Raw genomic sequence first — 12,148 nt, forward strand, 5'->3', positions numbered from 1 at the left:
TTTACCTTTTATTTAACCAGTTAAGAACAAATTCTTATTTATTAACAGTGGGTTAACTGCCTGTTCAGGGGCAGAACGACAGATTTGTACCTTGTCAGCTCGGGGGTTCGAACTTGCAATCTTTCGGTTACAAGTCCAACACTCTCAACACTCACACCACTAGGCTACCCTGCCGCCCCTCACACGGATATGTATAAGACTTACAGAAACCTTCAAATTGAAGAATTTTCAGAAATAAACGGTTCAACTTGATAACTTTTTTGTTTTTTAGGTTCATTTTTTTTTTACTGAATGTTGTAAATGTTGCATCACCGCCTAGGAAGGGGAGGAACCCCGTATGGAATTGGAAATAGGATCTCTAATGGGGGAAGCGAGAAGTGACGGGACGTTCCAGATAGGCGGGGCGTTGCTGTAGCGAGCGGCGCGGTTACCGGGCGCTGGGTCAGTGTGTGGGAAGTGCTGCAATATCTCACCGTCACTGCCACCGCCGCGGTCGAGCACCGACGTACAATTTCTCATAGTTGTATAGTTGAAGATCAAAGAGAGATAGATCGTTGGTTTGACAGGTTTTCCATCTACCGAAAGTCCTCGATACAGAACGCGGAAATAAGAAGTTACTAGTTTTCGCGCTGGTTTCAAGTAGTTTCGCAGTTGATACGGATTCTCCCGTAGCTTTTACGTTCACGTTAGATCGCCAGGTCAGCTGTATTTATCAACACGTTGTTGTATTCTTTAGCTATATCGTCGGTCTTGAATAACGACTGGGGGTGATTCCCAAATATAAAGTATTGCTAGATGATTATGGAGAAGAAGAGGATGGATTGCCCCTCTCTGCCACCGGGTTGGAAAAAAGAAGAAGTGATCCGGAAGTCAGGACTCAGTGCTGGCAAGTGTGATGTCTATTACTACAGGTAATGATCGATCATGAAGATAGATACCAGTAACCTTGACTCTCTTGATAGGTTCACAAGTTATGATAGTTACTTAGTTGTCTGATTAGCTACAATAACTATTTTCCAAGGAGAAAAAATATGGGCTAAAGCTAACTAGCTAGCTAAACCTTAATAAGCTTGAGCACTCACACTCAGTGCCACAATGTTGCTAGTTAATGCTATCAGGGTGAACATTGTATCAAAAAACGGCACAACTTGGCACAAGCACAGTAGCAACATTGTATCACACTTTGTATTACCAGCAGACGTTCAAATGTATCTTAGTTTAGACTAGAGATGGTGAGATTGTGATTTGTGAAAACGTTTTTATTTGGTCACTTGCATTCTTGACCGTGTCTCATCATGTGATGATCTTGATAAATATATATGCCATTTAGCAGACGCTTTTATCCAAAGGGACTTACAGTCATGTGTGCATACATTCTACGTATGGGTGGTCCCGGGAATCGAACCCACTACCCTGGCGTTACAAGCGCCATGCTCTACCAACTGAGCTACAGAAGGACGCTGCTGAAACTGAAACTCTGTTTGCAATCTAGGCTAAACCATTGGAACTCAGCCCTCTGTCTAAAGTACATTATCTGTGCGGCTAAATTCCATGGCGATTTACAACATGGTCCTAAATGGTCTATAAGCTATAATTGGCGTCTTTGCTATTGGACTCTTCAAAAAATAAATGACAGTTCATCTTTTACATTCAGCAGCTTTGCTGTAGGCCTTCACTCTTCCTCAGTAACTCATTGATTGGTTACCCAGTTCAGGCCCCATCCAGTTTGTGGCCTCAAAAAGGTGTCCAAGCTTGTTGCTGACTATATGTGTGTTTTGGGGGGTCAAGATTAAAATAATCAATACTATGAAAGTTCTAAACATGTGTGTTGTGATCATGTTCCTTCCACCTGGGAAAATCTGACTGAAACGCAGCAATTCTGTCTCCCCCCCTTTGAGGAGATTTGAGGAGGTTTGATACCTTTTGTCCTCCAGGTAGATCTAAGATCAGGGGGGGGGGGGTATACTACTAACTAGATGTTTTGGTTCATTCATAAAACTAAACTCCGATATGTGTTTTTGGTTGTTGAGTCAAAGAGACCATGGTCATTTTCAAGTGTATCTTTCAAAATAAAATACACAATGATATTTTGGCAAGTTAGCTGGCGAAATCATTGATTCCCCTCTGTGTACTGATCAGCATGAACAACAACTTGCAACTGAAAACATACTAGCCCCCCAAGGCAGTGCCCTCGGTCTGGCCTAGTGCCTCTGGAGTGTGACACTCCGGCTGCATCCTGAGGCCTGGGCCAAATCTGCCTGCCTGTGTACTCTACACCCCTCCCCTCTCACTGGTGAAAAAACATGCCTCTCATTCTTATTCAAATGGTATGATCCCAGCAGCGTGTGACAAGTGTTGGGCCGATGGGGTGTTTTGTTTGTTTGTTGTTGGTAGACCTGTGAAAGCTGTGTAAGCGTAGCTCTCGTGTGATAGTGTGAAGGTCTTGTTCGATGGTGTGTAGACCTGTGATAGTGAGTGTGTGGGTTTTGTACGACTGTGTGGTGAAAGCAAGCGAGGTCTTTGGACGGTCTCAGGTACGGCCTTGTCAGTGTGTATCTAGGTGGCTCTGACATCCTGTATTGGCCGGCTCTGTGTTTGTCCCTTCTCATGGTGTGTGGGTGTGTGTGTGTGTGAGAGAGAGATGCCAACAACAGGGACTCTGGACACACACTGAGGAAGACCATACTAATTCTACGCCACACAGCAGCTCAGCACCTCTCCACTCTGATTGGTTGCTAAGCGGAAGCTTTTGATCCCAGAATTCCACGTGGTGACGTTCCAATTGAAAACTCCTGTCTCAACAACAATGACTAGATTTCTCGAATAATCCGTAGCGCTGAGGTTGTGTAGATACATTGGTCAGCTTGGTTTCCCCTTGTAAAAAAAAAAAAAAAGTTTTTATTTAATTTGAAAACACAATTCAACTGCAGTGAAGCCACTTAACTATCCAAGACCCCCCACAGTCCCCACTCCCAAAACCTGCCTCCACCCCCTTGTTCAACAAAGCGGCTTCTTTGCATGTCGTTGGTGCGTGGGATGTTGGGGGAGGGGTGTTGGGTGGGTTTGTTTAAGGTGCTGTCTGTGGCTGTGTGCCGGGGAGGGTAGGGTTGTTAAAAAAAGACCCCACACTGTTGGTTGATGCTCATGTTAATGTCACCCCCCCCTGCTCACTCAGCAAGCTATAGGTTAACTGTACTCCCCCCGCTCACTCAGCAAGCTATAGGTTAACTGTACTCCCCCTGCTCACTCAGCAAGCTATAGGTTAACTGTACCCCCCTGCTCACTCAGCAAGCTATAGGTTAACTGTACCCCCCCCCTCCCCTGCTCACTCAGCTCGCTATAGGTTAACTGTACCCCCCTGCTCACTCAGCTAGCTATAGGTTAACTGTACTCCCCCTGCTCACTCAGCTAGCTATAGGTTAACTGTACCCCCCTCTGCTCATTCAGCTAGCTATAGGTTAACTGTACTCCCCCAGTGCTCACTCAGCTAGCTATAGGTTAACTGTACCCCCCTGCTCACTCAGCTAGCTATAGGTTAACTGTACTCCCCCCCCTGCTCACTCAGCTAGCTATAGGTTAACTGTACTCCCCTCCCTGCTCACTCAGCTAGCTATAGGTTAACTGTACTCCCCCTGCTCACTCAGCTAGCTATAGGTTAACTGTACCCCCCTCTGCTCACTCAGCTGCCAATAGGTTAACTGTACTCGCTCCCCTGCTCACTCAGCTAGCTATAGGTTAACTGTACCCCCCTGCTCACTCAGCTAGCTATAGGTTAACTGTACTCCCCCTGCTCACTCAGCTAGCTATAGGTTAACTGTACCCCCCCCCCTGCTCACTCAGCTAGCTATAGGTTAACTGTACTCGCTCCCCCTGCTCACTCAGCTAGCTATAGGTTAACTGTACCCCCCTGCTCACTCAGCTACCTATAGGTTAACTGTACTCCCCCTGCTCACTCAGCTAGCTATAGGTTAACTGTACTCCCCCCTGCTCACTCAGCTAGCTATAGGTTAACTGTACTCCCCCCTGCTCACTCAGCTAGCTATAGGTTAACTGTACTCCCCCCTGCTCACTCAGCTAGCTATAGGTTAACTGTACTCCCCCCCTGCTCACTCAGCTAGCTATAGGTTAACTGTACTTCCCCCTGCTCACTCAGCTAGCTATAGGTTAACTGTACTCCTCCCTGCTCACTCAGCTAGCTATAGGTTAACTGTACTCCCCCTGCTCACTCAGCTAGCTATAGGTTAACTGTACTCCCCCCCTGCTCACTCAGCTAGCTATAGGTTAACTGTACTCCCCCTGCTCACTCAGCTAGCTATAGGTTAACTGTACTCCCCCTGCTCACTCAGCTAGCTATAGGTTAACTGTACTCCCCCCCCTGCTCACTCAGCTAGCTATAGGTTAACTGTACTCCCCCTGCTCACTCAGCTAGCTATAGGTTAACTGTACTCCCCCTGCTCACTCAGCTAGCTATAGGTTAAATGTACTCCCCCTGCTCACTCAGCTAGCTATAGGTTAACTGTACTCCCCCTCCCTGCTCACTCAGCTAGCTATAGGTTAACTGTACTCCCCCCTGCTCACTCAGCTAGCTATAGGTTAACTGTACTCCCCCCTGCTCACTCAGCTAGCTATAGGTTAACTGTACTCCCTCCCTGCTCACTCAGCTAGCTATAGGTTAACTGTACTCCCCCTGCTCACTCAGCTAGCTATAGGTTAACTGTACTCCCCCCTGCTCACTCAGCTAGCTATAGGTTAACTGTACTCCCCCTGCTCACTCAGCTAGCTATAGGTTAACTGTACTCCCCCTGCTCACTCAGCTAGCTATAGGTTAACTGTACTCCCCCTGCTCACTCAGCTAGCTATAGGTTAACTGTACTCCCCCTGCTCACTCAGCTAGCTATAGGTTAACTGTACTCCCCCTGCTCACTCAGCTAGCTATAGGTTAACTGTACTCCCCCTGCTCACTCAGCTAGCTATAGGTTAACTGTACTCCCCCTGCTCACTCAGCTAGCTATAGGTTAACTGTACTCCCCCCTGCTCACTCAGCTAGCTATAGGTTAACTGTACTCCCCCCTGCTCACTCAGCTAGCTATAGGTTAACTGTACTCCCCCTGCTCACTCAGCTAGCTATAGGTTAACTGTACTCCCCCTGCTCACTCAGCTAGCTATAGGTTAACTGTACTCCCCCTGCTCACTCAGCTAGCTATAGGTTAACTGTACTCCCCCTGCTCACTCAGCTAGCTATAGGTTAACTGTACTCCCCCTGCTCACTCAGCTAGCTATAGGTTAACTGTACTCCCCCTGCTCACTCAGCTAGCTATAGGTTAACTGTACTCCCCCTGCTCACTCAGCTAGCTATAGGTTAACTGTACTCCCCCTGCTCACTCAGCTAGCTATAGGTTAACTGTACTCCCCCTGCTCACTCAGCTAGCTATAGGTTAACTGTACTTCCCCCCCTGCTCACTCAGCTAGCTATAGGTTAACTGTACTCCCCCCTGCTCACTCAGCTAGCTATAGGTTAACTGTACTCCCCCCTGCTCACTCAGCTAGCTATAGGTTAACTGTACTCCCCCTGCTCACTCAGCTAGCTATAGGTTAACTGTACTCCCCTCCCTGCTCACTCAGCTAGCTATAGGTTAACTGTACCCCCCCCTCTGCTCATTCAGCTAGCTATAGGTTAACTGTACTCCCCCAGTGCTCACTCAGCTAGCTATAGGTTAACTGTACCCCCTGCTCACTCAGCTAGCTATAGGTTAACTGTACTCCCCCTGCTCACTCAGCTAGCTATAGGTTAACTGTACTCCCCCTGCTCACTCAGCTAGCTATAGGTTAACTGTACTCCCCTCCCTGCTCACTCAGCGAGCTATAGGTTAACTGTACTCCCCCTGCTCACTCAGCTAGCTATAGGTTAACTGTACTCCCCCTGCTCACTCAGCTAGCTATAGGTTAACTGTACTCCCCCTGCTCACTCAGCTAGCTATAGGTTAACTGTACTCCCCCTGCTCACTCAGCTAGCTATAGGTTAACTGTACTCCCCCTGCTCACTCAGCTAGCTATAGGTTAACTGTACTCCCCCCTGCTCACTCAGCTAGCTATAGGTTAACTGTACTCCCCCTGCTCACTCAGCTAGCTATAGGTTAACTGTACCCCCCTCTGCTCATTCAGCTAGCTATAGGTTAACTGTACTCCCCCTGCTCACTCAGCTAGCTATAGGTTAACTGTACTCCCCCTGCTCACTCAGCTAGCTATAGGTTAACTGTACTCCCCCTGCTCACTCAGCTAGCTATAGGTTAACTGTACTCCCCCTGCTCACTCAGCTAGCTATAGGTTAACTGTACTCCCCCTGCTCACTCAGCTAGCTATAGGTTAACTGTACTCCCCCTGCTCACTCAGCTAGCTATAGGTTAACTGTACTCCCCCTGCTCACTCAGCTAGCTATAGGTTAACTGTACTCCCCCCTGCTCACTCAGCTAGCTATAGGTTAACTGTACTCCCCCTGCTCACTCAGCTAGCTATAGGTTAACTGTACCCCCCCTCTGCTCATTCAGCTAGCTATAGGTTAACTGTACTCCCCCCTGCTCACTCAGCTAGCTATAGGTTAACTGTACTCCCCCTGCTCACTCAGCTAGCTATAGGTTAACTGTACTCCCCCTGCTCACTCAGCTAGCTATAGGTTAACTGTACTCCCCCTGCTCACTCAGCTAGCTATAGGTTAACTGTACTCCCCCTGCTCACTCAGCTAGCTATAGGTTAACTGTACTCCCCCTGCTCACTCAGCTAGCTATAGGTTAACTGTACTCCCCCTGCTCACTCAGCTAGCTATAGGTTAACTGTACTCCCCCTGCTCACTCAGCTACCTATAGGTTAACTGTACTCCCCTGCTCACTCAGCTAGCTATAGGTTAACTGTACTCCCCCTGCTCACTCAGCTAGCTATAGGTTAACTGTACTCCCCCTGCTCACTCAGCTAGCTATAGGTTAACTGTACTCCCCCTGCTCACTCAGCTAGCTATAGGTTAACTGTACTCCCCCTGCTCACTCAGCTAGCTATAGGTTAACTGTACCCCCCTGCTCACTCAGCTAGCTATAGGTTAACTGTACTCCCCCCTGCTCACTCAGCTAGCTATAGGTTAACTGTACTCTCCCCCTGCTCACTCAGCTAGCTATAGGTTAACTGTACTCCCCCCCTGCTCACTCAGCTAGCTATAGGTTAACTGTACTCCCCCTGCTCACTCAGCTAGCTATAGGTTAACTGTACCCCCTGCTCACTCAGCTAGCTATAGGTTAACTGTACTCGCTCCCCTGCTCACTCAGCTAGCTATAGGTTAACTGTACTCCCCCTGCTCACTCAGCTAGCTATAGGTTAACTGTACTCCCCCTGCTCACTCAGCTAGCTATAGGTTAACTGTACTCCCCCCCCCTGCTCACTCAGCTAGCTATAGGTTAACTGTACTCCCCCCTGCTCACTCAGCTAGCTATAGGTTAACTGTACTCCCCCTGCTCACTCAGCTAGCTATAGGTTAACTGTACTCCCCCTGCTCACTCAGCTAGCTATAGGTTAACTGTACTCCCCCTGCTCACTCAGCTAGCTATAGGTTAACTGTACTCCCCCTGCTCACTCAGCTAGCTATAGGTTAACTGTACTCCCCCTGCTCACTCAGCTAGCTATAGGTTAACTGTACTCCCCCTGCTCACTCAGCTAGCTATAGGTTAACTGTACTCCCCCCTGCTCACTCAGCTAGCTATAGGTTAACTGTACTCCCCCCCTGCTCACTCAGCTAGCTATAGGTTAACTGTACTCCCCCCTGCTCACTCAGCTAGCTATAGGTTAACTGTACTCGCTCCCCAGCCATATGCTGCATGGCTTCTCTTCACACCAGGGATCAAATGAAAAGGTCAAGCCCACTTCCTGCCCTCCTTTTTCACTCTCAAACTGATCTTAGCTCACAGACTGACGCTCGTCCTTTTCATATCAAAGCTAGGTCAATTCTGGTAGCCTATCTGTGATCTCTGTGTCTTGGCGTAGGTTACGTGCATCTCACGGTCCGCCAGCTCCCTCTCTCTCTGTTCATTGTTCTGTCCCTACCTTCATGTCTCCTCCATGTTGTTTTGTACACGGTACTGAATGAACCTGAAGTCCGTGGCATCCAGGACCTCTATACCAGGTCGTGTCAGTGGAAGGCTCTAAAAATTGTCAAAGACTCCAGCCACCCTAGTCATAGACTGTTCTCTCTGCTACCGCACAGCAACCGGTACAGGTATATAGCCTCCACATTGACTCTGTACCGGTACCCCCTGTATATAGCCTCCACATTGACTCTGTACCGGTGCCCCTGTATATAGCCTCCACATTGACTCTGTATCGTAATACCCTGTATATAGCCTCCACATTGACTCTGTACCGTAATACCCTGTATATAGCCTTCACATTGACTCTGTACCGTAATACCCTGTATATAGCCTCCACATTGACTCTGTACCGGTGCCCCTGTATATAGCCTCCACATTGACTCTGTATCGTAATACCCTGTATATAGCCTCCACATTGACTCTGTACCGTAATACCCTGTATATAGCCTCCACATTGACTCTGTACCGTAACACCCTGTATATAGCCTCCACATTGACTCTGTACCGTAATACCCTGTATATAACCTTCACATAGACTCTGTACTGGTACCCCCTGTATATAGCCTCCACATTGACTCTGTACCGGTACCCCCTGTATATAGCCTCCACATTGACTCTGTACCGGTACCCCCTGTATATAGCCTCCACATTGACTCTGTACTGTAATACCCTGTATATAGCGTCCACATTGACTCTGTACCGGTGCCCCTGTATATTGCCTCCACATTGACTCTGTACCGTAACACCCTGTATATAGCCTCCACATTGACTCTGTACCGTAACACCCTGTATATAGCCTCCACATTGACTCTGTACCGTAATACCCTGTATATAGCCTCCACATTGACTCTGTACCGGTACCCCCTGTATATAGCCTCCACATTGACTCTGTACCGGTACCCCCTGTATATAGCCTCCACATTGACTCTGTACCATAATACCCTGTATATAGCCTCCACATTGACTCTGTACCGTAATACCCTGTATATAGCCTCCACATTGACTCTGTACTGTAATACCCTGTATATAGCGTCCACATTGACTCTGTACCGGTGCCCCTGTATATTGCCTCCACATTGACTCTGTACCGGTGCCCCTGTATATAGCCTCCACATTGACTCTGTACCGTAATACCCTGTATATAGCCTCCACATTGACTCTGTACCGTAACACCCTGTATATAGCGTCCACATTGACTCTGTACCGGTGCCCCTGTATATTGCCTCCACATTGACTCTGTACTGTAACACCCTGTATATAGCCTCCACATTGACTCTGTACCGTAACACCCTGTATATAGCCTCCACATTGACTCTGTACCGTAACACCCTGTATATTGCCTCCACATTGACTCTGTACCGTAACAGCCTGTATATAGCCTCCACATTGACTCTGTACCGTAACACCCTGTATATAGTCTCCACGTTGACTCTGTACCGTAACACCCTGTATATAGCCTCCACATTGACTCTGTACTGTAACACCCTGTATATAGCCTCCACATTGACTCTGTACCGTAACACCCTGTATATAGCCTCCACATTGACTCTGTACCGTAATACCCTGTATATAGCCTCCACATTGACTCTGTACCGTAACACCCTGTATATAGCGTCCACATTGACTCTGTACCGTAACACCCTGTATATAGCCTCCACATTGACTCTGTACCGTAACACCCTGTATATAGCGTCCACATTGACTCTGTACCGTAACACCCTGTATATAGCCTCCACATTGACTCTGTACCGTAACACCCTGTATATAGCCTCCACATTGACTCTGTACCGTAACACCCTGTATATAGCCTCCACATTGACTCTGTACCGTAACACCCTGTATATAGCCTCCACATTGACTCTGTACCGTAACACCCTGTATATAGCCTCCACATTGACTCTGTACCGTAACACCCTGTATATAGCCTCCACATTGACTCTGTACCGTAACACCCTGTATATAGCCTCCACATTGACTCTGTACCGTAACACCCTGTATATAGCATCCACATTGACTCTGTACCGTAATACCCTGTATATAGCCTCCACATTGACTCTGTACCGTAACACCCTGTATATAGCCTCCACATTGACTCTGTACCGTAACACCCTGTATATAGCCTCCACATTGACTCTGTACCGTAATACCCTGTATATAGCGTCCACATTGACTCTGTACCGTAACACCCTGTATATAGCCTCCACATTGACTCTGTACCGTAACACCCTGTATATAGCCTCCACATTGACTCTGTACCGTAACACCCTGTATATAGCCTCCACATTGACTCTGTACCGTAATACCCTGTATATAGCGTCCACATTGACTCTGTACCGTAACACCCTGTATATAGCCTCCACATTGACTCTGTACCGTAATACCCTGTATATAGCCTCCACATTGACTCTGTACCGGTACACCCTGTATATAGCGTCCACATTGACTCTGTACCGGTACACCCTGTATATAGCGTCCACATTGACTCTGTACCGGTACACCCTGTATATAGCGTCCACATTGACTCTGTACCGTAACACCCTGTATATAGCCTCCACATTGACTCTGTACCGTAATACCCTGTATATAGCGTCCACATTGACTCTGTACCGTAACACCCTGTATATAGCCTCCACATTGACTCTGTACCGTAACACCCTGTATATAGCCTCCACATTGACTCTGTACCGTAACACCCTGTATATAGCCTCCACATTGACTCTGTACCGTAATACCCTGTATATAGCGTCCACATTGACTCGGTACCGTAACACCCTGTATATAGCCTCCACATTGACTCTGTACCGTAACACCCTGTATATAGCCTCCACATTGACTCTGTACCGTAACACCCTGTATATAGCCTCCACATTGACTCTGTACCGTAACACCCTGTATATAGCCTCCACATTGACTCTGTACCGTAATACCCTGTATATAGCCTCCACATTGACTCTGTACCGTAACACCCTGTATATAGCGTCCACATTGACTCTGTACCGTAACACCCTGTATATAGCCTCCACATTGACTCTGTACCGTAACACCCTGTATATAGCGTCCACATTGACTCTGTACCGTAACACCCTGTATATAGCCTCCACATTGACTCTGTACCGTAACACCCTGTATATAGCCTCCACATTGACTCTGTACCGTAACACCCTGTATATAGCCTCCACATTGACTCTGTACCGTAACACCCTGTATATAGCCTCCACATTGACTCTGTACCGTAACACCCTGTATATAGCCTCCACATTGACTCTGTACCGTAACACCCTGTATATAGCCTCCACATTGACTCTGTACCGTAACACCCTGTATATAGCCTCCACATTGACTCTGTACCGTAACACCCTGTATATAGCATCCACATTGACTCTGTACCGTAATACCCTGTATATAGCGTCCACATTGACTCTGTACCGTAACACCCTGTATATAGCCTCCACATTGACTCTGTACCGTAACACCCTGTATATAGCCTCCACATTGACTCTGTACCGTAATACCCTGTATATAGCGTCCACATTGACTCTGTACCGTAACACCCTGTATATAGCCTCCACATTGACTCTGTACCGTAACACCCTGTATATAGCCTCCACATTGACTCTGTACCGTAACACCCTGTATATAGCCTCCACATTGACTCTGTACCGTAATACCCTGTATATAGCGTCCACATTGACTCTGTACCGTAACACCCTGTATATAGCCTCCACATTGACTCTGTACCGTAATACCCTGTATATAGCCTCCACATTGACTCTGTACCGGTACACCCTGTATATAGCGTCCACATTGACTCTGTACCGGTACACCCTGTATATAGCGTCCACATTGACTCTGTACCGGTACACCCTGTATATAGCCTCCACATTGACTCTGTACCGTAACACCCTGTATATAGCCTCCACATTGACTCTGTACCGTAATACCCTGTATATAGCGTCCACATTGACTCTGTACCGTAACACCCTGTATATAGCCTCCACATTGACTCTGTACCGTAACACCCT

General features: G+C 47.6%; 1 protein-coding gene across 2 annotated transcripts in view; it reads left to right on the plus strand.

Moving 5' to 3' along the window:
- Positions 1 to 379: 379 nt before the first annotated feature.
- The window catches only part of mbd2 (methyl-CpG binding domain protein 2), a 136,142-nt gene continuing 124,373 nt past the window's right edge, over positions 380 to 12,148 (plus strand). The window contains exon 1 of one of the 2 annotated variants that reach the window (XM_052458624.1): positions 380 to 911. In XM_052458624.1, coding sequence (XP_052314584.1) covers positions 796 to 911 — 116 coding nt within the window. In that variant the 5' untranslated portion in view covers positions 380 to 795. The remainder of the gene's footprint in view (positions 912 to 12,148) is intronic. The other variant, XM_052458623.1, reaches the window with a different exon arrangement.

This window comes from Oncorhynchus keta, chromosome 12 (genome assembly GCF_023373465.1).
Source record: "Oncorhynchus keta strain PuntledgeMale-10-30-2019 chromosome 12, Oket_V2, whole genome shotgun sequence".
NCBI lineage: Eukaryota > Metazoa > Chordata > Actinopteri > Salmoniformes > Salmonidae > Oncorhynchus > Oncorhynchus keta.